Source organism: Scophthalmus maximus, chromosome 8 (genome assembly GCF_022379125.1).
Source record: "Scophthalmus maximus strain ysfricsl-2021 chromosome 8, ASM2237912v1, whole genome shotgun sequence".
Classification (NCBI taxonomy): Eukaryota; Metazoa; Chordata; class Actinopteri; order Pleuronectiformes; family Scophthalmidae; genus Scophthalmus; species Scophthalmus maximus.
In genome coordinates this window covers 13,351,518-13,378,398 of record NC_061522.1, presented here as the reverse complement: position 1 = coordinate 13,378,398, position 26,881 = coordinate 13,351,518, and the positions used below count along the sequence as shown (strand labels likewise).

Here is a 26,881-nt window from a genome sequence, read left to right as displayed (position 1 = left end):
CCTGAAGGTCTGAGGGAAATCAGACACCCCTCAATAAAAAGCCCCTCGTTCAGGCCTCCAGCAAGTTGGACTTTTTGAGAGTCTCTGACACGTGAACTTCATGCGCTCGCACGCACACTCAAATGCAAACGCTCCTCACGCAACATTCAAAAAAGTCTCGCTTAAAGCTGCAGCTTCAAGTCCAGTCACTTCCCATGAGACAGACAGACAGAGAGAGAGAGAGAGAGAGAGAGAGAGAGAGAGCTGGGGCTTCTCATTTAAATTTGTTTTGCTGTCCTTTTCATTCTTGGCCTGTCCTACAAAGGTCTCTCATCCCCCTGTCAACTCTTAAAAAGTGAGTGGAGATAGCAGCAAAGGAGAACCACAGTGAGTTAAAGAAAAAGGTAAAGCGACAACTGCTAATCAATAAGATTTCTCCAACCTAGTTCCCCCCCCCCCCCCCCCCCCCCCCCCCCCCCCCGAGGCCCGCGGCATTCAAGATGAGCCAAGACGAGCTTGGCATTGTCGAGCATGCCTTAAAAAGAAACACCTGCGAGGTGGAAGACTTAAAAAAAAAAACAGTAGAAAAAAAATCCTGCTTTTCGCAGCTCTTAAAAATGTTGGCAAATGTTCCATGGCTTTTCTGGGAACAAAACAGTAAAAAGAAAGAGCTCCCATGCAAGTGAAGACAAAAGGGGATGGTTTTCCATAGAGATGGAGGTGTCATTACACTTGAGACGGTTGCCAGATTTGGACTTATCTTACCCCCCCCCCCACCGCCCCCCACCCACACACCCACCCACACACACACACACACACGCACACACACACACCCCAACCCCACCCCCCACACACGTCCTTGTATGTCATACCATCTTCGTTTATTATCAGTTGCTCGAGCAGTGTGGAAAACAAATAACGAATGGTAATATTTAGCTGCTGACAAAATATGTATGTGGCTTTAAAGGGAGCAGGGAACGGGGGAATGTGCAGAGAGACAAAGATGGAGAAGGCCGAGGAGGGATGGGAGAGGAGAGGAGAGGAGTGGAGAGAAAACTGGAAAGGGGGGTAACTAAAACAGATGGCACTCTTGGCATCCACCTCTCTCTTAAATCTGTTTCTGCTGTTTTTCTCATGTGCACGAGGCTTTAACCCTGTGGTAACCTGTGTCCCGGCCTGACCCCGAACCTAGCTGCTGTATGTAACACGCCTGTGGTGTGTGTGTGTGTGTGTGTGTGCTTGCGTTTACACGGGCCTGTTCATCTCTGCTACGTCTCTGTCTACACACTCGTTTGATCGGCACCCTATACGGAAGTGCAGACTCAGAGTTAAGCCACACTTTCAGTCGTACTGCCGGTCGTCTCATGTTTTACCTGAAAGAAATGATCTCATGTTTGGAGTGAGCGTGGATTTTAATCATCTGACTCTCATTTGGAGGTCTCATAATAACTCGGCTTCGCCAGTGAGGTGGTCAGATCGTTTCCCCCTAAATCTCCTCAAATTTCTGAATTAGTTATCTATTATTGGCAGTTATATATTAATTTCTTAGCAGAAAAGAACAGTGCTTGTAGTTTTGAGATATTTACCTGAGCATTTGCATTTATGCTACTTTTACTCCAACACATTGATTTAGGAGCTGTAGTTACTTTGCATATGAAGATTATTTATATGAAGGGGTTCGTCAAAAACTCGAGTTTAAACCAACCAATAGATAAATATTCAAATTAGCTCTATCATGCCAGATAAAACACAAAGTGCTGATGATATATTAATACATGAGTTATATATAATAATAATAATATTTCTGGATACCTAGTACCTTTATTTTAATATTTTTGTATGGATTACTGCTTATACTCTTTGTGTGCTTTTACCTATTTTTACTTGCAAATAAAAAAAAAATGTTATTGCTGCTTTTATAAAGTAAAGTAAGGGTTATGAGTAGATCCACTTTAAAATGTTACTCTATTTCACAGGGAAATGATTCACTCTTTTACTCTACCACATTATTAGCCATAGTTCTTACTTTTAAAATACTTTTTGAATTACCTCTTTTTATATTTTCGGACTAATCTAAAAAGATTCATAAGACTACTATATGAAGTAGTTGAATTGATTCCACTACAACCCTGATATAACACTGACAGGCACGTTTTGTTTCTGTATGATGACAACTTTACTTTTAAAGGTTTTTTTTTTGCCAAAGTAAACTCCTAAATGTAGAAAAACATATTTCTATACTGCTGTATATATTTTTTACTTAATTTTGTGATTTGAATAGTTCTTCCTCTGCTGATATTAATAGTCCATGTGATATGCAGCACATTTTTTGACTTATTGTTTGGTGAATTTGTTCCAAGCCACATATTATTAGTGCTCTTCCATCGGTCCATTCACAGCTGCTACAAATCAGATATTCTTTTTTTTTTTCAGCCGTGAGACCAGAGTTCCCCGTGCAACCGCCCGCAAGCTTAGGAAATATTTTTTGCTGGTGTAAGGAAAAAAGAATTCGAAACATATTCAAAGTACAAGGAGTTTTTAGGTGGATCGTGAAATGGCAACAATAAAGCACTGAAGCCTGTGACTGACAGAGAGAAATATTCTGCCTCCAACACCTGGGACGTCTGCTGTGTATTTAGACCACATCCGTTTCCCAGTGAGAAGAAACATTCATGTGCTGACTCCCATACATGCTCCCATAGACAGACTGCACATTTCACTGAATGCACATCACTTATATGTGGGGTGCCGTGGTGGTGTGAGCCATTTGCATAATCTCCCATTTAAAGAGGGATGTGTTGGAAGCCGGTAGGGGGTTGATGGTAAGGGCTGGGGCGGGGAGGTGGGAGGGTGTACAAAGTGCCCATTGTGCAGTCCCAGGATAGGGAAAATGCCCTGTAGGGCCTGGTTTGTGTGTGTGTGTGTGTGTGTGTGTGTGTGTGTGTGTGTGTGTGTGTGTGAGCGAGAGAGAGAGAGCGTTTATGTGTTTGGGATTGTTTATCTATGTGTGTCTGTGTGTGGGAGCCACACCTGTCAGGAGAGCCTGAGGGAAGCAATGAGACCACTATAATGAGTGTGTACGTGTCGTTGTGTGTGTGTGTGTGTGTGTGTGTGTGTGTGTGTGTGTGTGAAGCAGATATAGTCGAAAGGATTTCATTAAGACAGACAAGAGCATTAAAATATGTGAGCCATATCAATCTTTTCTTTCCTAATTGTTTCCCTTTATTAACTTGGCTTGTTATCATGCCATTTCTCTTTCTATCCCACTGTCAAACACGCACACACACATGGTCACACAATCCCACTCACTTTCTCCCACACTCAGCAGTAACCACACTAAGAAGCAGCAGCATGATTTGATTACTTCTCTCCCTCATGCCAGATCATAATCTTCCCAAGACGCAGCAGGCCGATAGGATCAGACTGGAGAAATAATGATCAAATCTGATTTTTGGGGGGCTTTCGAGGAAAAGAAGTGCTGAAATAGCTGGTGGCTGTGTCTCTAATGGTAAAACGTAATGCTCAGCAATCTGCTTAATATCCCCGCCACGCTCAGTAGATTAGCGAACATTAAGGAGATTGGAAAATTTGCACTCTATTGTTTTACTTATTGTTTTTACTATGGCAACACAAGGACACGGAGGCTGCACCGCTAATGATGAGAAGCAGGAGGCGCAGAGGGGCTGGACGTACCTAGATGAGGAGGTACCTGAAAGCTGGTGTCACTTCGGGTGTAGGAGGCGGTGTGAGGAGTGACAAAAGTGGGAAAATTCTCATGATCACATCCTCAAAGCTACAGAGAGATATATTCAAAAGACATTCTCCTACTGTTGAAGCGTTTCTGAAACCCCCACATCATCACAAAGATCATTGTACAATTATGTTCTTTCTTCATCAGTATGGGAAACAGTAGCAGCCTGAATTTGTCCCCCTATTAGTGACTAATTCCTCGGCTGGTTTGGCTCAGGGCAAGACAGAAAGCAGTGTGTGACCACCACCAGTAAAAGCAGCGCCGTGCTGGGATTCAGGAACGTTATCGGAGCTCAAAGTCCTAATTCCACACTGGGAATTCTGCCATCAGTAACATAATAAGTCCACTTTGGCAGTTCGAGAGGGAGGGAGAGAGTGAAAGGTTGTTTTTTTTTGCTCTGTAGTCTTGGCCCCTTCGGTGGTAAAGTTCCTCAGGCGAGCGTAAACAGATCAACAGAAAAACAGCAATTTTATTTTGCGGGCTCCCAGCAGTTGTATGGGCTAGTAAGAATAACTATTAAACTCATGCTCTGGGGCCTGTGGAGGGATTGTCTTTGGGGAGGAAGGCAAATGATATGACCTGAGCTCTGTAGGGTGTTTCATGCTGCTGGGGTATGTGCACAGCACTGCACATCTATACTGCAACTGCACAACTTGTGAGAGGCTTATTTCAAAAGCCTCTAAAATCCTCTGTTTCCTCTTGTTGGCCTGAACTTCGCTCACATCTCACCCAGAAAACAGACTTTGCCTCATTTTAGGAAAGTTTTAAGTCTAAGCCAACATTTTGTTTTTGGATAATTATTATACATAATTACATTTTTTTCCTGGCTCATTTATGTAAAGCGGAGTTTTCTTATCTTTTTTTAGGGGGGGGGGGGGCTGAGGGTAACTTTGGCAAAGCCTGAGATGATCCACATTCCTTTTCGCTTGGAAAAGGTCACACAAAGCGTTTGGAAGAGCAGACAAGAGGGACAGCGAGCTCAATGGACATAGGACAGATGGCACCGATTCTAAGGAAAATACAAGTTTATATGAACATTTGCAAAAATTTTAATGAAGGTGCTTCTGTTTATTTCCTTAGTATTTGGTAGTGTATGGTAAATCCTTGGTTGGCTCTTTGGTGTTTACAGAGAGCAAAAATAATATTTCTCTGATGTCAGAAAAATAAACTCTGGCTGTAATTCTGCATTTGGAGCAATTGCTTTGAAAAACATTGTCTGAATTTTTTTTAGGGATTCAAGGTATTCTGTTGATGTTTTTTTTACTTCAATTAGGGACATACTTTGTCATAAAAACAGTTGCAATGTTGAGTCTTTTTCATATCTTGTTGATCATTATATCTTGATTTAGGGTGATACTTTCTTAAGAGATGATTATAAATACGTGAGTTTGGTAGAACTTAGTTTGGAAGTTTGTTGGTTTTTTAGAGTTTAAGTGCAGTAATGCTGTTGGTGGTACATGGTGAGTCCATATGGGACGAGCATTTGTTTTCATTACATAGTAAATAAATTAAATTGAAATGGTGTTGGTCAGAGTATATAGCTCTGCATGTAATCCATCTAATGTAGTATGTTTTCAAAATGTTTCATTTTGCCCTAATTATAAAACATACTGGTTCTTCTATGCATGTCACAAAAATATATATTAATTGTAGATGGATGGTGGAACAAATTTAAAAAAGGGCGTAGAATTTTTTAAATTCTAAAATAAACACTTTGAAGTCTTTTTTTAATTTAATGTCTTTCCAAAATTGCAGTTTCATTAATTTATTGTTTAAATAAAAATGTAAAATGTATGTAGATATTTTTATATTGTTTTCATACTAGTTTGTCTCATGGATTTTGGACACAGCTGTGTACAGGGGCCATACAACGTGTAGCTTCATAGTAACATCATACATGAACCACTAGAGGCCACTAGAGGCCCTATCCATAGGATTGCATGGATGTAGTGTACACATGAGGGCATGTGAAGTACAGTTATCATGTCTTTGATAGGTCCTGAAGAGGTCTACAAGTCCAAGTGGACGTTTGTGCCAGATGTCATTTAAATTCCCTTCGTGCATTTCCCGATATGATGAGTTTACAAGAATGGGACAGACATTAGGTCACAGTGACCTTGACCTTTGACCAAAATGTAATCACTTCATCCTTGAGTCTCGGCCTGTGGTAGAGTCAAACATGTGTCCTTTCCTAACCACTTTTCCTTGACCCCATTGCAAAACATGCTGATTTCAAGGAAAGATTTGAAGGGGAATTGAATTGGATTTGTGAAAAGACACCCACGATGCTGACAGCATCCCACTGCACTTAGACTAAGCTGTGTAATTATGTGACGGTAGATGTTATTGACATGAAATGGTGCATCCCTGCCACAAGGAATAGTGGGGTGGCATTATCCCCTTAATTTCGTAAGGGATGGTTCGATGTACCCTAAGCTAAAGGAGATAAGAAATAAAGCATTAAAGCCCCATTTCTTAGCATTTAGGGACTTCAATCATTTCTTAACATAGCCGCAACTTAAATACTTCCAGGTAATTTCCCCCACTCTGGAACATTCTTAAGCAAAAAAGACTTTTTGACCACAGCCCAAGTGAAACTTTGTGCCAAATCTTTCGTAATTTCTTCAGCGTGTTTTTGAACGGAAGGGATGGAAAACCTGAAAACATAATGCCTGCAGCCATGGAGGATGTCAGTTATTGCACAATGTAGGAATGAGCTATTTTTAATCAGCCTGTTTGCAAATAATTTCTGTGTTTATGTGAGGAAAGATTTGAGATCCAAAATTAGGGATTTTACTGCAGCTCCCATTCATTTCATATCAGTGGACGCTGAATTGCACTGTGTGGTGACTGCTAAAGCCATGCAGGCCACAGAAGTGTCACTTCATTTTCTGCAAATACAACATTGAGGTGAAGGAACCATTTGACTATTATGTACTATATTACTTTAACACAAAACACACAAACACACAAACACACTCACTCAGATTATTATTATATCATAGTTGCTGTGGCTCTGACCCCTCGTATTGCTCTCTGCTGAACTTGTCAGTTGTGTATATTTCTGATTGCGAATTGCAGGTTACTTCTGCACTCACTGTTAATTATTTTACACACACACACACACACACACACACACACACACACACACACACACACAAACATTAGCAGAATCAAAGAGAGATGCCAGAATGAAAACATTAACCATCGGTGGGAATCCAAAGCCAATTTTAAAGTTAGCTCTTGGATTTGAGTCTCTCTGGTGTAAGTTTAACCAAAACAAACACAGAATGCTCTTGCAGAAAATGCATGTATGCATTGTGCGCTCAGCCAGTTCTTTTGTTCTTGAGTTTATTAATCAATAAATATGTCAAAGCCAAAAACATGTTACGCTTTTTAAAAAGAAATCATATTCACATATATACACTTTGAAAAGTGCTGAAACGTTGAGATCAAATGCAAACTTTAAAGCCGAATGTTTTAATGCATTCTCACATATATACATTTCATACAATCATTAAAGTAAACTATGGCAGAATACAGTAGAGTCCTCAGTGTGTGCATGTGTGTGACGAGACACAGTTGTCTGTAAGCATGAGTCTCTCTCTGACGCTCGCGTTGCTAATGTCCTGGGTCTCCTTCCAGCAAGTGGTCAAGCATTTAGCTGAGATCGACATAATATGTCCACCACAAACACACACGCACGCACACACACACACACACACACACACACACACACACACACACACACACACACACACACACACACACATTGTATGCTTTATAAGGTGCCTACCGATGTCATGGCAACCCCATATCCTCAGCAAGAGGGAAGATGCTGTGTGCCAAAAAAATGCCATGGTAACTTTTTGGGGAAAGCCACGTTGCCCAGAGACGTTTGAAGCTTATTAAGTGAAACCAGTAGGGAGACAAATGGACAGGGACAGAGAACGAGGGGGGGGGGGTGCGTCCTGTTCCAGGCCCAAAGTGGGTCTTTGTTTTAGGAGAGGGAACATTGTGAACCTGCAGTGAGGAAGAAGGGCAACTAGCTTGCTGATGGTGGCGTCGGTTAGATTCGCTGTAGAGATGTGTTCAGCTTAACTTATTGATACTCTGATGGTGCAGTGAGTTCTGTTCGTCACTAACATCGACGTTGAGCTCACACTCTTTCATCTACTTTAGAAGGTTGCAGCGGTGTGCAAGCTGGCATTACATGGTGTTGGCAAGGAGTGCTAATGGGCAATATCTGAAGGAGGGCTGTGAGCCCGTGTGTGTGTGTGTGTGTGTGTGCGTGCGTGTGTGTGTGTGCGTGCGACCATGCTTTCTAACATTTGGCTCTTAATGTGTGTATTTGTGTATGTTATTGCATTTTTACTCATGGTAATGTACCTGAGTGTGTGCAAACTTCTGTGTGTGTGTGTGTGTGTGTGTGTGTGTGTGTGTGTGCCCTCACTGTGTAATTAAATCAGGCCCATTTCTCCTTGAGTTAGCTCGCGGCGCCAGCGGTGCTGCCCAGTGAGACAGTGTCAGGGTCTGCCAGTTTCATTAGCCCTGATGGATGACCTCATGACAAGCATCACACACACCTACACTTCAAAGAGAATGTACACCAACTTCGGGGTGAATGGAAAAGTGAATGTGTGTGTGTGTGTGTGTGTGTGTGTGTGTCTTTGTGTACATGCTGGCATGTGCCAGCAGGGACAACAGCCGGAGTATTTCATTTCATGCCCCTGCGACCCTCCAAAACACCTATGTGTGTATTTGCATGTGAGTATTTCAGTGGAATAATTATGTACATGTGTGAACAGCCTCAATCATACATGTTAGTGTGACTGTGTGTGATTACAGGCTGGCTTGCGCTATGAGTTTAGTGTCGCTCATCTTGCACCAGACTGTGTGTGTGTGTGTGTGTGTGTGTGTGTGTGTGTGTGTGTGTGTGATAGCATCTCTTTGCACATGTCTTGTGTGTACTGTGTACACTGTGCACCAGGGGCAGGGCTCGGTGCTCAGTTTGGATTTTTGGTGGCGATTTCCATATTGCCTGGGGTCATGTGGGCACCGTGCCCACTCCTGGTGCTGTGGGAGCCCGCTGAGGCGTGGGGAGATTAAAGCGGGCGCACGGTGCCACAAAGGGGCCTGTCTAGTGCTTTTTAATTCCCCTAAATTAGGGCACGGTGCCAAGGCAACTCCCTGCTATGGCAAACACTCCATAACTGGAACCACAACTACTGCTCAGCAAGACACTGAGAGAGAGAGAGAGAGAGAGAGAGAGAGAGAGAGAGAGAGAGAGAGAGAGAGAGAGAGAGAGAGAAAGTGATGCTGATCACTGGAAGAAAACAATCACTCACTCTTTCTCTTCACACACACACTCTTGGACAACACACACGCATACTGCTAATTAGCAGTCAGTAGCCTTTATACTTTGCCGGGGACTGTATTTGTCATTCATTATCATTCACGTCATCTCTCGTTATCATTCACGTCAGCTGCGTTCAGTTGCCATGATTTCAAAATCACCCGTTGAATGTCCATGCTTGTGTGTGTGTGTGTGTGTGTGTGCAGATCTGTTAACCCTAAGGGCAGTGGCATGCCACTAAAGAAGCAGTAGGTGGACGCTTGGTTGGTATTTGTGTGTGTCTTTTCACATTTGTGTGCATTCATCTGCCCTCAGGGTAGTGGCATGCTGCTAAAGGGCTAGTGTACGGACACTGGGGTGTGTGTGTATGTCAGGTCTCCATGGTCCTTTTCTCTGTCTGCCTAATCCAAGTCCACTCTCAGAGGTGCTGCGTTGGCATCAGCGCGTCATCTCAGAGCACTGCCAGGTTCTGTTGGTTCGCCATAGGATCTCTGATACCTTTGTATCGCATCTCATACATTTCAGTGTGTGATCCACAAAATGTATTAATGCCATAAAAGCGGGTTCGTAGGTGTGGAGGGAAGCTGATATCATGCTGCTTTGTGAATTTGTTGATGATAAATATTGAAGCCGTATACTCACCGTCTTTTCTTTGTCTGTTTCACTCTTTATTTTTTAACGTAAGACTCACTTGGGCTTTGGTCAAATCATGTCATACCAAGGTATTTGAAGTATGATGCAATATATGGTCCGACAGACTATTTTGTGTGTGTCTGTTTGTGCGTACGTGTCTGCATATAAACGCTTGTGTTAATCTGAGTCTGTCCCAGCATCTGGAGCCTTGACACAGTTTAAAGGGCTGGCTTTGTCCGCACAGAGCTGGGCCAGTACTGTCACACACGCACGCGCATACACACACACACACACACACTCACACACACACACATACACACACACACACACACACACACACACACACACTCACACTCACACACACACACACACACACACACACACAGCCCCACCTAGTCGTGCCAAAGTGGGCAGCCTCTGCCTTGGCGTTGCCCGGGCCTTCTGGTGCCCTAGATAGCTGCGTGAGTGTGTATGTGTGCGTGTGTGAGCACGCGTGTGTGTGTGTGTGCGCTGGCGCTTTGGGGGAGAGAGAAATGGCAAGGGTGCAAGGGTGTGTGGTAGGTGCTGGGAGAGCGGAGGGGAGAGGGAGAGGGAGAGGAACAAGCGAAAAGATAGGTGGGGGTGAGATGTGTGTGTGTGTGTGTGTGTGTGTGTGTGTTTATTTATGTGTATATGAAGTGGGGGGCTTTTTGGGGGGGGGGGGGGGGGGGGGGGGGGGGGGGGGCACCTGGCATGTGATAATAACCCTGGGAAAATGCCCATTCCCTCTGAAGAGAAAGGTGCAGAGCGAGGGAGGTGGGGTGTGTGTGTGTGTGTGTGTGCGCGTGTTTGCATGTGTGTGTGCGTGTGTATGTGTGTGTGTGTGTGTGTTTGTGCGTGTGTGTGTGTGTTTGTGCGTGTGTGTGTGTGTGAGTGTGTGTGTGATTTAGAAGTTGAAGGCACTACCTCAGCTGTTCATAGACAGAAGAAGAAGCGATGCCTCCTCTTTTTTTCCGTCCTTTTACTCTCATTTTCTCTCTTGTTTGTCCCTAAAAAAACCTCTTCACCTTTTCCCATCGACCCAATAATAATGTCTGAAACTTTAGGTCACACTCAAACACGAGCACATATGTATGCAAAGGGCGAGACAGGACACTATCTCCATCTCTTGATGCTGTGTGCGCCTCCTAAAAACACTCCCCACACCCTATCTCCTCTCCACAGCACCACAGATGCCCATGTTGCCCTGCAACAGCTGTCTCACCATGTGCCCTACCAAGTGTTGCCACCCAATGGAGGGGAGAGGAAGTGAGGAGGAGGAGGAGGAGGAGGAGGGAGGATTTGGGTGGGAAGGGAGGGAGGGTGCTGAATTTGGATGGGAGGGACAGGGTCATGAATATTCATTGTTTTCTTTTTTTCCTTTTTTTTAAAGCATGCTCTCGTGGTTCATACGGCCATCGTGTTTCCAGCTTTGTCTTGATTATCAATACATAATCATAACTCTTTATTGAATTCTCACTCACTCATTGTTTCTGTCTCTCCTTCTATCTGTCTGTGTCTGGTTCAAATTTGGTTAAGGTGATGGCCAGCGCCCATGTCCCCCCCCCACACACCCACGCTCACAGGAAGCCCCTGGAAGCTGAACCGAGAAGGAGGGAACGTAAGTGAGAAGGCCCACTCCGATTGGTGCAGTGGGTCATCGACACTCGTTGTGACCAGTAACCAGGAGAGAGATGCATAGTAACAGCAGAGCATAGAGAGAGGGTATTTTCAAATGCAAACACTGGTCCAACAAGTCAGGTGCAGGATCCAGACTCGATCCAGTGACAAAACAAAATGGAGGGCCAGGATGGTGTGCCGCCATTTTGGGGGCAAAATATTTTCAGTATGCATGCCATGTCCCATTCAGTAGAAATAGGCGCTTCAGACTGCAGTGGAAAGCCGTGGCAACAAAATTACCTCAAGCGTTCGTGTTGGTCTTTTGAAAATTTGCACCGCCGCTCAAACAATGAATGAATAATAAACAATATAGTTTTGCCTTTTTTTTATAAGTGTGATTTAATGGTGGCACACAGTCTCTACTCGGCCTCTATAACTACCCCACAAATAATTGAAAATGAATTCAAAGAAAGAAAGCCATACCTGTGAGTTAAAAAAAAAATTGGAAACTAGAAAAGTGAAGCGAGAGGAAAAAAGATGCCAGATTGAGCGTAGCGTACCGTCCGAGAAACTGGTGGCACATACTGTGAACTTCACTGTTCTCTAAATCGATGAATTTGGTTGCCTGACGCGCCCAATAAAACAAAAAAGAATAAGGGAAAAAAAGAAGACAAAAAGTAGGAGAGGAGTTGTGAGTGAGTGTGGCACAGCATCCAACTTGTGTGTTTGTTCATTTAATTTTGAAGGGATGAAAGCAGACAGGCATAAAGAGGCGCAGACGTAGAGAGATCACAGCATCGTGTACCATATTGGCGGGTAGTGTGCCACACAGTCTGCCTCCTAAAGCAATAAATCTGAAACAGCATAATAGATAAACACAATTCAGAACACAAAATACCCTGTGAGGGAAAACTAATAAAAAACTGAGTGATTAAGTGGAATCAGAGCTCTTAGGCAGTATCTGGAGATGGGGGCTGTCGCCATACAAAGACCGGAGCGGGCCAACACAACAGATGAGGGAGCATAGGGACGGGGGGCCGAGAAAACGAGGGCTAAAAGCAGAGGGAACGAGAGACAGATGATGGAAGCGAGGAAAGGAGAGATGGAGGAGAGAGAGAGAGAGATAGAAAGTGAGGGATGGATGGGGCAGCAGATCAGAGGGAGCCTCTAGTGTGTCTTGCTCTCCCTTTAAAGAAGAGCCAGGAAAACAGATTAGGAGTCCTCTTTTCTCCTGGGGGAGCGCGCACACACACACACACACACACACACAACCTCCATTCAACCCCCCCTTCACATAGACATAAAACTAACTAACTTTTATAGTGCACCCGCCGCTGACCTGCCCGGCCCAGAACAAATCCTCTCGGTGCAGACGCCCGGTGCTGAGTGTGTCGCCGCTCGCAGGCTGGGTGGAGATGTGGAGACCTCACATCGGGTCACGTTTACTTACCGTGTGCGACACAAAGAGGGAAGATGTGAGGGGGGAACTGCTCGCTTCAAACACACGTTCACACAGATACTAACTGCAGTGTGTCCAGTGCCATTGTGTGTCCTTGAGAGGAGATTGTTTTCCTATGGACAACAATATTTATCATAATTAGGGCCCAAACTCCACTGACAAAGTCAATGCGAGGACCTACTGTAATTGAGTGAATTATTATTATTATTAGTAGTAGTAGTAGCAGTAGTAGTACTAGTAATATTCATATTATTAGTATTATTGCTATTATAGCCCAAACTAATTGGGGTTCATTAATGATCAATCTGGCCATTAATCTGTTTTTTTCTTTAGTCATATGTGCAAAAAAACAAACAAAAAATCCATAATTTCTCACTTTCATTAAATCGCTTGTTAACCAGTCAGCAGTCAAATTCCCAAGATAGAAAACAATTTTATAATAATAAGATAGTCAAAAAAATCAAGCCAGCAAATATTTGTAATTTTTGCTTGAAAATGACAATTATCAAATAATTGCAGGTCAATTTTCTGTTGGTCAATAAATTGACCCAATAATTCAGCTCCACATCAAATTAACAATAAGATCATTGTTGTCATTGTCAGTGATCCACGTTCATGCACACACAAAATATCTGACTCACAACAGAGCTTATGCCCCATGAGTTAAACTGTGTGTGTGTGTGTGTGTGTGTGTGTGTGTGTTATCAAAACTGAGCCTAATGTCAGCCACTGATAAACCATTGCACTCACTAGAAGACACAAAGACGCACACTTACACTCGTCGCAGCAGTATTCTTGGAAAGATGAGATCTCCTTTCAGAAACACAAACAGCTCGTCACGTCTCCATCTCCTGATCGGACTGGTTTGACTCTGGCTCATAACCCTTGTTGCTGACCTCTCACTGTCAAATGCATACTTTGACAAACCGTATTTTATATCACATCACATCATAATCAGTCATTTCTTTAAAGTGGTGGGAGACATATTCAGATTCTTAACTTGAAAGTCAAAATAGCAAAGAGACTATTTCAATTTAGTACCATTAGCCAAATGTAAAATATCTAAAGTAAATTCATCGTATAACAGAATCAGATCAGTGTTACATTATTATATATTGATTATGACTGAATTACTATTGCTGATGAAATTTTTGTATAATTTCATAATAATATTTGTTGGAGATGCAGCTAGTTTTAACTATTGAGCTGCAACAAAGAAAAATGTCTTTCTTTGTAATCCCGTCATAATGCAGTGGAGTGAAAATAAATACATGTACACACTTTACTCTGAAAGGAAGTGGAGAAGGTAGAGAAGCATGAAATATAGAAATACTCAAGAGCAATACAAGTATTCAAAAATAAATGCACCTGGGTAAATGAACTTTGTCACACAAAGTTCATTCAAACAGACAAGGGATTGTGAGAAAATTGGCTTTGAATAATTAGAAGACATTTTATGACATTGTCAGATCCCACAGTGCTGAGCAAGTCACACACCCCACACATGTCCTTTATTGGTGTGTGTGTGTGTGTGTGTGTGTGTGTATGTGTGTGTGTGTGTAATGCACCCATCCAGAAGGACAATATAAACACCTCATAATAAAAACATTTTGCTAACTGTGCTGTCTGTCTCTGCTACCAACCATTGAATTAAAAAAAACTGATTCGAAAATACAATTTAAGACCTCTACATTATTGTTCCTCAGAACCCTCCCAGGAAACTTTTTTCAAAATCCATAGGTTAAAAGGTCTCCATGACTCCGTGGAGGGAATGTGCTCGGCTGGCAGCGGCGACGTGAACGTACTCCACCCTCCGTCCCATTCTGCTGTGCCAGGGCCGGGCATTCCTCGCCCCTCCAAAGGCCGCTCGGCACCCACTCTCTCTCTCTTCCCTTTCTTGCACACAAACACACACAGACCTCACTCCTTGTGTCCCTATACACAACTACTCCAGACCAACTATTTCCTTCCTTCCCTTACTACTGCCACATACATTTCTTCATTTGCCTCTTTACACTTCATTCTTCCTTTATTTCCCTTCCTTCCTCCCATCTCTCCCCACCCCCCTCCATCTCCAGCGCTCTCCGCCTCAGCTGCTCTCTCATTCGGGTGTATTTGCATGGCAGAGCGTAGAGGACGCAGGCAGAGCGAGCAGGGCCAGCAGAGCCCTCCTGTGTCCGTCCAGGTCAGGGCTGAGATTTGTAATGCTAGACAACGCTCGGCAACGCAGGGATAAAACCTCGGCCTGCCGCAGACAAAAAGAGCCTTGTTTTTTTCTTCTTCTTCTTCTTCTTTTTTGGGGGGGGGGGGCTTTCCACTGCTTGTTGCACTTCTCGCATGGAGACGCAGAATTCTCCGGGCCATTTCTTTCAGCGGGGAGTGGAATGAAGATTGTAGAGAGAGGGGGAAAAGAAATAGTTCCACAGAGTTTGATATATGGTCTCGGCGTAGAATATATTTTGTGTAAGGCGAAGAGAGCATTTCATTTTCCCCTGACTTCACTACAAAGCAGAGGCACAGTGAGAGCAGGAGAACGGTGCTTCAGCCACAGAGGAGTGGCAGCAGGACTGAGGCCTTTCTACTGTATCTATGTTTTCTGTTGGACGCTAATTTTGAATATTTCAATTTCCACATCTATGTGCTGCGTTGTAGACTTTGTGTGTGACTCTGCTTATTGCCAGTGGGTGTGATCTGACAGCTTCTTTGACTGTGAATATAAATATGTAAACAGAATAGCTGCAAATTGTAAATAACACTGAAGCTGCATGGGGTGAGCTCAGGGAGTCAGGTTTCACAAATGTCTTTTTGAAGATATCATCTCTTTGCAATAATACATAAAAAGCAAAAATTTGACCGGTTGTGATTTAGGGAGCAAGCATTCACTTTCATGTTCCTCCTATACAGGTACATAATAACACAAGTGTTTCAGCCAGATTATTCTCTGTTATTTCTGTATCCTTATTATACACCTGAATATGTGTCTTTGATTAAAAAATTATGAAATGATATACCTGTTGATTTGAGTTCATGAGGTTGTGCACCTATAGTTTGCAGACTCCAATTCGGGTTTGTCCTTTTTTCCCCCTTTGAGCCTTTGGTAAACAGGTGTTGGTGCCAAGTCCATGTTTGATAAGTGAAGATTTCAATGCCGTCCACTGACGACAGACGTCTATTGCATGATATCTTCTCTAATCATTTGTCTTCATCGTGGCTCGAGGCCTTATTCCAGTTTTATGTAAAACTTGTAATTTCGAGTTTTTGATTGATTCATTTCTGGGGGTTTACAGACAAGAGTTTTGGGACTTAGAAGAAGAAGAAGAAGTCGGAGTTGTGTGAACGTTGTCTGCCTGAGCCCACATCATGCCCCTCTCTCCTCCCTCCGCTCGGTGAGGTCTGGGGAACGTGTTGCCCACAGAATGCCGGGTCTTGAACCAGTGTGGTATCAGAGTCATTGTGGTCTGCAGTAATGACTGGTTAGAGGAGGCTGTGGTGAGACACACCGCTCAGGGCTTTCATTAACAGAAAGATCAGCCTGACCGACGCTCATAGGCTCCCTTACACGATCAGGGTCAGTGCAAGCAAATTTCCTGCTGTTTGTTTTTGTAACTTTTGGAACCTATTAACTAAAATGATTTTTTTTTCTTTTTCTTTTTTCGTCTGAAAGTTTTATTGGGTTTTTCTCAAGAAACGCTGAAAAAGAACAAAAGCTTAACTTTTCTGTGGGTGGCTCCATTTTTTTAATAAATATAAGTTAAATAAATAAAGGGTGTATGACAAAATAATTTGGGTTGTTTTATCACTGTCTACCCTCCAAACACTAAATACAACAATCAATAAGCAATATAGTTTAAGGAGAATGAAGTGAGGCCAACTTTTTTAATTTATTTGCATTATTTCAAGAAAAACATGGGAATTATTGTTTTATTCAAACGAGGTCACGCTGCCACAAGCATATGGTGCATCAGCATCATGAGGGGGGAGTATATGAATTATAAACCACATCAATAGACAAATGAAAGTGGATCTCCTCATATGTAGCATTAATGATTCAGAGTGCAGATTTGTGATGAGCAAATTCAAAGAATTTGGCTCGATGTATTGAAGTTATACTTGTTTTAATAACTACATAATTTGTATTCCACACTGTGAGAATCAAGGCCACTGTCAACCTTTTATTGCATATTTAAACATTTTTAATGCACCAATGTGTAGTCCAGGTGCAATTCTGTTTTATTATAACATCTCTTTTTTCTTGAAATTCCTCATGAATTTTATTTTATGACATTTTGAAGTTGTTTTATGACGTGACGTCATCTTTGTCTCCCCCCCCCCCCCCCCCCCCCCCCCCCCAGCAATGTTTTAATACAAAGGAGTGTTGGAGGTAAATTATCTCATGAGAGGTTTGACTTTTCTCTGCAGTTTTTAGACATTTAGAAAAGAAAAGGCCTGTTTGTGGGCCATTTTTTTCAAAATGTACTTCTTGGAAAATCTTTGCACTGGTTTGATAAGAGGCGAATTGGTTTTCACATAAACAATAAAGCACCTGTCTGTCAGATTGTGCTTATTAACGTCAGTTTTCGATTTTACACTGAACAACTAAAAAAATAAAGCTTTTTTTGTTGATGATGATCCACAGATATCACGTTTTTTGGTCGATATCATTTTCATTTTCCTGAAACTATGTTTTCACCTGAGACTTGTAGACTCGTGGACAGCAGCCCTGCACGGTGTGCGCTCACTGTACTCACTGTTTCTTGTACGTTCATTACGGGTCAAGAAAAGAGAAGTCATGTCGAGGGATTATCTGGGGTTTAGAGGCAGGTTTTCTTTTTTGGTCTCTTTTGGTCTTTTTCCAATGGCCTGGTCATTCTCCAAGGCCGTCGGGCATGTGTGGTGCTTCCACCGGCATCTGTAAAAAAAAGAAAAAAGAAAAACAAAGACAAGAGAATTGATATTCAAACAAAATGAAAAAAACGCATTTAAGAAGGTCATGGTATAAACTATGAAAATTATACTGCTGCTTGAGGCAGATATTTCAAGTTATTTTTGATTGTATTATTATTAGTATAGTATTATTCGAGGTATATTTATTGTTTTGTTATTGATATTATTGTATATATTTTGTTATTGTTGTTGTTGTTTTTGTTATATTTTATGACCATTATTATTATTATTAGACTGCCATCGGATTGATATTGTAATTGCAGCCCATGTGTGAAGGTATTTGTATTTTTATTTTCATTTTCATTCCATTCAGCCTTACCTCACTTCTGATAATTATTTATAACTGACTGCTCAACTTGCCAACGTTGTTGATGTGTCTCTGCAGCAGCTTATATCCGCGCCTATGTTACAGGCTTCATTTAAAATGGCAATAGGGGAAAAAATCAAAAAGTTGAGTTTTTTTCTAACCATGTGTCACAAAAAAGGTTAATTCACATTTGTGCACATGGACATGTATCTGGCACCTTTTTGTTTTTCAAATAAATGAAATAGGTGAAGGAAGATTTTTTTTCTGATTTTGAAAATTAAATCGAAATAATAGAATAAAATATATTACTTCATCACAAAAAAATGGCTTGTATCAGATATTGGGTAGGTTTCAGTCTGCATAATAAGGCTTGATCTACGGAACATTAGTTATATTTTTGATAGAGTCTAATTGACAGAATCAGTTTTGAAAAGGCTTCCACATTAAACAGCATCAAAACTAAGACACCAGCAAACAGTACAGATTGCAGTCGAGTAAAGGGCCCACTGAGGCCTCCAGTGATGAAATAACAAACTTTCCACTGTGGTCTCAGCCCAGACACTCTCTTGTTCAACCGAATCCCAAATCAATCTGAAACACGCACAAAAAAGGAAATCACAAATTCAATTACAGATGAATAATTGATGTGGCCAAATGTGTGGGGAGGTCAACATTTAATTATTGATAAGCCGTCATGTTGGAGGAATGTCATTAGACGTCTGATTTAAAAAAAAAAAAATGAAATAAAAAAGACAGATGACGACACACGCACGACTGAGATTTTACAGGAGCCTTTACAGGCAGAAATGAACTGATTTAGTATCTGGACAATAACGATCATCAGGGGCACATTCATACATTTGGCAACAACCGAATGATTTATGTTGTTATCTTTACTTTGACCAACCGTTTAATATTTGTTTAACAAAGCCTGACACAATGATTATGAAACGAGACAGGACACCCAGACATCTGATCACAGCTCGTCTAGGTGCAGTGTCAAGGTGTTTGTTTCTTGTTGCAGCATGCTTTCTAAAACTGTTGGTTTCTTGGGTTTGATGATATCAAATGACACATTTTTTTAGGCTGTGTCGTTCATGCCACGTCGTCCCTACAGACGTCCTGCTGGACACACTGGGGTCGGACTGGTCCAACGTCTCTTCGTTTCAGGACACGCAGGCTGCAGCCCCCATAAATTACTCGCTTTATTAAATTTGAAACTCCGCTGACTTTTTGAACTTCCCTTTGGGCCCCTTTTCCCCCCCAAATAATCGGACCATGTCCACATGTGTTGAACTCTTGTCTTTCTGTATCCCGGGACGGATCTGATGGGCCTGGCTGCTGCTGCTGCTGCTGCAGGTATCTGCTCCTCGAAACCAATGAACACTTTCTTAAAAAGGCTTTTATGTGCGTCTGTGTGTTATTTCCCCACAGTCAGATAATCATTTATTACTTATAATGTGTCGGCACTACGTGGTGTCTCAGTCAAATGTAATCCTGTTGCTTCACTTCATTCTGTTGCATGGGAGACTCTGGAATGTTGCGAGGGGAGTGTTTGACAGAGCCTTAAAGTTAAAACCTGCAAATACCATCACAACAACCATCATCATACCATAATCAACACTCGTGTACAGTCCTGCCCTCACTGACCCTCTGAACAGGCCCATATAAGCGATATGCCTTTCGGTCCATAATGACTGACAGTTTTATATGCTGCCTGTATAATTACTGAATGTGATACACTAAAATGAAGAGGTCGCTTGTACTAAGTGACTTCCTTTCTTTTTTTAATGGCCATTGTGCCTCTTTGCATCCTTATCTTTGGTGCAGGTTTCAACACGAAGATCTTCGGAGCAGCCCGGGGTCGTGCCCGCGCGGTCAGTGTCCACGGTGCCACCGCTCAAACCGTCAGTACGCGCAGGCGGTAGGTAGGAGCCGGTGCAGACCTAATCCCCGCCATCCGTGATTTAGCCCCCGGTCCTCCTAATGCTCCTAAAGCCCCAGCTGCTCCCCTGGCCGCGCCGCTCTCCCCGCGACAGACTGCACACCGTTCGCTTTATTAATAATTCACCTAATAATTCACCAGTTCGACGCTGCCGGCTGAAGCATCGGCCCCCACAGTCAGCGTAAACAACTGCCCCAATTCCCCGTCTATCATTTGTGCGCGCAAGCGTGTGTGTGTGTGTGTGTGTGTGTGTGTGTGTTTGTGTGTGCGTGTAAACAGGGCATACTCCGGTTGAGGTGAGCTATTTAGTGGCTGGTAGTTTTTGGGGAGGGAAGTGTCGTCGCTGCCGGAGCGCACGGCGAGCTTCCATTTTACGCACCGAGGCGCCCGCAGCTCCGCACGCAGACCGGACCGACGACGGGTCGCTGCGCTGTGGAGGCATTCTGCTACCGGCGAGGCTGCAGCGATCTGAAGAGAGCGAAACGAGAGCTGCTCTTTCATCTCGTCAGCTTTGAGGAGGAGGGCGGCGAGGGACCCGGGGTGTCCCCCCGTTTGTGTGCAACACCGTGTGTGTGTGTGTGTGTGTGTGTGTGTCTGTGTGTGGAACAAGCGAGAGGAGAAAGAGAGAGAGAGAGAGAGAGAGAGAGAGAGAGAGACAGAGAGAGAGAGAGAGAGAGAGAGACAGAGAGAGAGGGAGAGAGATACGAGGGTAAAACAGATCGGACGCGCGGCGCAAGAGACAGCCGCTTTTGGACACGTTTTGGAGCGAGAAGCTGCCCGACTGCAAAGGCTGCACAGGGAAAAATGATATGAACAAAAACTTACATTGCATCAGCCACTGCCGTCCATTCATTTGATCGCTCTGTTAATACTATTTCGGGGAGGTATTTGGCGTCTCCCAACCTCCTGGACAAGTTCAGCCGCTGAAGGACGCACCTCGGGACTTTGACGCAGACGTCTCGCTGACTTCTCGCCGCTGGACATGGGCGCATCTCAGAGCAAACAGCCGTAGACGGAGGGCTCGGAGCTGCTGTCCTCCTTTCCTCCTGTCTCTCGCAGAGTGGACCCACTTTTGAAAGAGCGAGTTTTTTTTCTATCTGGGCCTAAGGCCGACTTGTTTAAAGGTCCTTTTTTGGCTTCCGGCAACAGCGAAGAGACCAAGTCTTCCTCCCTCAGCCCTCACTCCCTCTCTCACTTTTTTGGAAGCCGAACTTTTAAAGGAAAATGGGGCATTGAGAGGGTTGGCACATCTCCCCACGCTATAATGGTACGTGCTGTGTAACTCAATAGTTCCCCTCTGTTGGTCTATAGGGTGAAGACTATACGACTGAAAATAATCTACACACACTCACACACACACTCACACACACACGCGCGCACACACCTTTTAAGCGCATCCCTGTGGTCGCTTTTAGGTTTGTTAAATTATTTTGTAAAAGATCAGAACTTTGTTCGAGACGACAGGAGACGACACACCTGTGTGTGTGTGTGTGTGTGTGTGTGTGAGAGAGAGAGAGAGAGAGAGAGAGAGAGTATAGCTGTAAAACCAAAGCACCTTGACCTTGCTTGCCTGCCACATTAGATAATGAATTGTGTAAACTCACTCCGACCAAATTCCTAAAAAACAAATTTAATATGCCGGTAGTCCCGTGTTTCTTTCTCCCAAACAATGCATTGTGTATACATTTTAGAGCCAGGTATGTATTACATGTCTTGGGTGTCTACCTTTTCCCGCCTTCCCTTGCCATAATTTGCATATTTCTGGTATATTATCACCAGAAATCTTTCTCTTAATTTAAATCAGTGCGTCCTGCCTGATGGTTTAACACTGTGCAGGCGGAATCTTTTCCCTTTTTTTTGGTCGAGGCCCTGTCACCCATTGACGAGGTGGAGCCTTCTCTTTCCTGCGCTGCCGCAGCTCCAACAGAAAGAAATACACGACCACAGACAGGGGAGATGTGAAAGGCCAGAACATGGACACAGTGTTTAGTGCTGTCATTATCGGGATGAGGATGTTCTGAGTGTCCGTGCAGGGGGGCTGCTCTGCTGCATCGCCATGCACCTTGTGTCTTCTCTGTCTGAGGCGGCTGCAGCTTTTTATCAATGGGCACTTCATTTGCGTAGTTGATGACACTTTACAGCGACTACAAGGGGGTGGAGAGGTGAGCTGAGGTGACACACACACACACACACACACACACACCGCCTTGTGCACTGAAAACAAGTGCTGCGAGTCCTCATTGCGTGCGCAGCCTTAATACAAAAACATTTGATGTTGATCTGCAAATCTAAAGGGAAGAAGCATGTGCTCGGATGATGATGATGAACTAATTATCTTTAATAATAATTCACCTTAATCGCCCATTAAAACAGACGCATTGGGTGAGTAATGTCAATAAAATGATATTCTGAAATTAAACAGTCTCTATCATCTTGCGGAACAAAGCATTTGATTTATAATGGCCTCACATTCAAAATCACAATGTACTGTAATTGTGACCCACATTGGAACTGATCTTTTATCATATCAACACACTATCGGTGGTTTGTCTGTGCCCTGTGTTTTGCAAATGTCGTTGTTGGGCTTTGTTTTTTTTCGAGTTGTTTAATTATTTTAAGGTAAATAACAGGTTTCTCGTAGCATACAAATTATTCATACTTTTATCAACAAGACATCACAACTATATATTGCACCAATAATATATTTTAATGCAGCTGACCAAACAGTTACACTGTGTAAAATAATGTTGTTACACAGAGAAAGAGGAAAAAAACACCTCAACAGCCCTTTGGCAAGTCTGGGGTGATGAAATATTAAACCCTAAAAATAGCATGAAAATATTTCATAATGGCTGAAACACTATACCTGGATGTAATTTGGAAATGGCAGTGTCACTGGCAGGAGGCAATGCCTTGCCAATAAAAACAATAAAGCAAAAGCAAATTAAGCAAAAAAAAAAATATGCCCAATAGCTGATAAAACTAGTTGTGTAATTGAAAACTACTGTCATGATATTTTAGAGCTGTTTATTTATTGAAAGGACACTACATATTATTAAACAAGATACACTGATCTGTTAAGTGCCATTCGGTAGGTTTTATTTCCATTTCAGATGTGAAGGGAAGTGTCCAAAACAGTAAAATAAAAAATGTTTTTTGCTTTGTTTTTGTATAACTTAACATTATCTAGAGCATTAGTGACATGTTTGTGTGTGTGTGTGTGTGTGTGTGTGTGTGTGTGTGTGTGTGTGTGTGTGTGTGTGACATAACTTTATTACAGTGGTCCTTCCAGATGTGACACTCGGGTCACACCTGCACAACAACACAACTCAAACAGCCAAACTGCAGGTCTAGTGTGATTTGTGATGTCAGCTGTTCAATTATCTGTCTTTGTTTCTTAAGGTAAAGGCACCAACAGACAATACTTCATAATTGGCAGCGATATTACAATCCTCATTTTGTTTTTATTGAGGCCCTAAAATTTCAGAGTCGGCTGTACTTTGGTTGTTGTGGAGGAAACCTGCCAACCACTGAACCTGTCAGTCAAATGAAAGCCAAGACTGTTATTGGTGCCAAGCAAGAGGGGTGGGTGTGAACCTTGACATATTATCAAATACATTTTTTTAGAGTATCATTTCAGTTAAGTTGGAGGTGGGTGAGATATTTCAACTGAGCTCAACACGCCAGCACCCTACTGAGTCATATAGTGAGTGTGTGTATGTGTGTGTGTTTTCTAATGTAACTCTATGCTTCCTGGTCTTTGTGGTGAACTCTGCCATATTAGAACCATAACCACAAGTAAATCTCCCCACGGATCAGTCCTTGTGTGACACAAAGGGCTGATTGTACCAGTCCAAACCTCATTGTTAAAAGCACTTAGCCAGTGAGGCTGAGTCTTAACTGAGTGAGTGTGGTTTGGCCATTTAAGAAAAGCCAGGGTAAGGATCCGTGTAGGAGAAAGGCTGCCGGTGGCACTGGGTGACATGTGGTTCACGCAGTGTGGCAGCGATATGTTTCTGCCTGGGAAGTTCAGTGTTACAGTTGGCATTGTATTATCTAAAGGCCGCAATCCATAGCCTAGCCTGTCGAGCAAGATCAGTAGTTGACAGACGAGGTGCGAGGCCAAGAGAATCTCGGGGTGTGTCACAATGTGAGCTCTGTTCAAACTTGTTTCGCAGAAACAGTTGTGGTGAAATTATGTATTTTTACATATTTATTTTTAGTTGGGACAGCCTTTGTTAGGGCTGGTAAAGTTTCACATACTCAGGCATTCAAAAGTTTCAACTGATAAGCATATGAGCCTTCGATTTGAACCACACACACACACACACACACACACACACAGTTGAATTTCTGGCGAAAGACAAATGCTTTTTGCTTGAGTCATCTGAAATTATTTTATAGTCTTGCCTCCTGCAGTCAGGCCTCCTTAATAGAAACTGTTCACACCGTGCGCCTCATGCCGTATCCAGAATCCCACCGTTTACTATTCTGTTAAACACAACTGCACAATTAAGCCAAATGCAATCTTCAGCACTGCATCTTGGCTCTACTTCTGACCCAACAAAACCTCCAGGAACCACAAGTGGAGTGAAATAATTAGCCCCACTCTGCTCAGCCATCCATCTATCCCTCTTTTTTTCAAATGCGGCCCCTACGTTTCTCATCTTCTTTCTTATTCTCTCCGTTTTCCCTTCGCCCCCCCTGAGATAGCTGTGTGAAAAATCACATTTTTCCAACATTTCTCCCAGAGGTAGCTTTGGCAGGGACTCACACAGCGGCCATCTCTGCCTTTCATACACCCCTCACACACCGTGGAACAGATCGCCGATGCGGCCCGGCGTCTTTGAAGTGGTTGCCATCTCACGCAGGTTGGCTGGACTCTCTCTGTCTCTCTCTCTCTCCCCCATCCCCCCATTTTTATCCTGTGCCTTAAACTTGGCAATGTTATTTTCAGCCACCGAACCATGATGATAAAAACAGTTTTAAAACACAACGGTGGTGATAATAATCATGTTTTTTAAAAGATGGACTGACAGTGATAGTGGTTGTGCTTGATGGTTTGTGTTTGTGTGTGTGTGTTTGTGTGTGTGTGTGTGTGTGTGTGTGTGTGTGTGAGAGCACTATAAGTTTTCGTGCGTAGGTGGTGAATTAGTGTTTAAGTGTGTAACTGCTAATGTGAGATACAGAAAGACAGAGAGGAGGATCATTGATATCTTGCCATTCAAGTGCTTTAAAATGGAGCCATCTGAGAACAAATTCCACCATCAGGGCCTTTCATACACAAAGCTCTGTGGAGGTGTGTGTGTGTGTGTGTGTGTGTGTGTGTGCGTGTGTGTGAGTGTGTGAGCAGGTTTTGGAGATCTCACCTCCAAAGAATTTGGCCATATGGTCGTCAACACATATATCCAGAGAGATAGAGCCACAGATAGAGAGCACGCCAAGGATAGAGCTATAGTGAGGGAGAATGTGAAAGAGAAGAGTCTTCTTTTGTCAGTGGATGCAGAAGGAAATTCATTTTTGAAAGAGATCGTATACCCGTACCTTAGATTAGATGGCTCAGCCAGAATAGGGGGGGAAAAAAATCCTCCATCACATCCCTTACTCCACATATTTGTGGAGTGGGAAAATCTGTCTCAATTAACACATTTGCACTGGGCGATGATGGACTCCAAATAGGTCACTGACTCAGTCTCCCGCCTCCAAATCTTTCCTCTAAAATGTTAATTAAGAGGGGCTTTGAGATTTTTTCGCTCAGGGCTGGCCATATGGGCTGGGCATATGTTCTATATATATAGTACAATATATAATTCATACACTGCTGCAGGAGAGAGCGTTTGGGGCCCTGGAGTTTTTTTGGGATTTACTACAAAGGGAGTCAGTATGGCCTCCCCAGTGGCAGGTACAGAGCTCAGCCTATTCATTAGCTTCATGTTATTCACTGTTGCACAATGGCATGACGGTTCATCAACACTTGTTTCTGTGGCCGACAACATAAATAGGACATTTAAATTCCTCTTTGTTGGCTGGTTAATATGACATGAGTGCAAATTATCTAGTGTTGGAGTGCAGTCGATTTTTGTGTTCTGTTTTTGTACGTTGTTCCAGAGAGCTCCTGGGGTCAAGTTAGTAACACTGAGATTCCCTGCGTATGAGGGGCTACATATGTACTAACGGTAGTTTCAAATAGTCAGTGTGTCGTCTCATACAGTCTCAGTTGAACCAGTTGTCCCAGTGCCATCCACTCAAGCACCCATTCACCAGCAGAATGAGGCAGTGGCAGCCAATAAAAACAGCCCTCTCCCACCCGCAGCTTTTTGGGTCTGGATCAACCAATCAGAGGAGCCTTGCTAGTGCACCTGATCCTGTTTCTGGCTGGGGAGAGCCAATCACAGCGGCTCCAGCACACCTGATGCATGGTGGTCTGCTCGCTGATAGTGGACGGGTCGCACCCTGCTGCGGATCCCCACGCAGGTGCCGTGGATCCCCGCCACTATTCTGACCGCTGGCCAATCAGACGAATCGTATCGTTATCGGTCACGTGTGGCCAGGCAGTCTTTGAGTGTTTATGTTGTGTTTTGTGTGAGTGCGTTTGTGTATGCAGCAGCATATAAATGCACGCATGCATCTGAGGAACACTGCTACCCCATTCCCACAATGCTTTGCTGTCTTATCAGCAGGCCTCTCTCACTCCGTTCCTGGCTTCATCCTCTTCTTTAGACACAACAATGGGCACTGTGTTGCCTCCTTAAGGAACCGAGGGCCTGCGCAATATAAAGAGACTAAAAATAAAAAAAATAAACATGTTTATGGACTAATAAAGACGATTAGAAATCGCACAATTGCAGAAAAATGGAAGGTTTGCGAGT

At 43.2% G+C, this 26,881-nt stretch overlaps 1 protein-coding gene and 1 long non-coding RNA gene across 10 annotated transcripts in view; one reads left to right on the top strand and one right to left on the bottom strand.

The window, feature by feature from the left end:
* Window positions 1-17,317: 17,317 nt before the first annotated feature.
* On the bottom strand, window positions 17,318-20,975 carry LOC118312502. The gene is made up of 2 exons (XR_004794237.1): window positions 20,838-20,975; window positions 17,318-17,725 (listed from the first exon to the last, which is right to left on the bottom strand). It is a non-coding gene; the product is annotated as an uncharacterized LOC118312502 (long non-coding RNA).
* LOC118312495 (nuclear factor 1 X-type) overlaps window positions 20,345-26,881 on the top strand; it is a 107,861-nt gene continuing 101,324 nt past the window's right edge. For 2 of the 9 annotated variants that reach the window (XM_035637125.2, XM_035637126.2), the window contains exon 1: window positions 20,636-21,279. In XM_035637125.2, the coding sequence (XP_035493018.1) occupies window positions 21,277-21,279 (3 nt within the window). In that variant the 5' untranslated portion in view covers window positions 20,636-21,276. Of the gene's footprint in view, window positions 21,280-26,881 lie in introns of all 9 variants that reach the window. The other 7 variants (XM_035637129.2, XM_035637127.2, XM_035637123.2 and 4 more) reach the window with 6 other exon arrangements.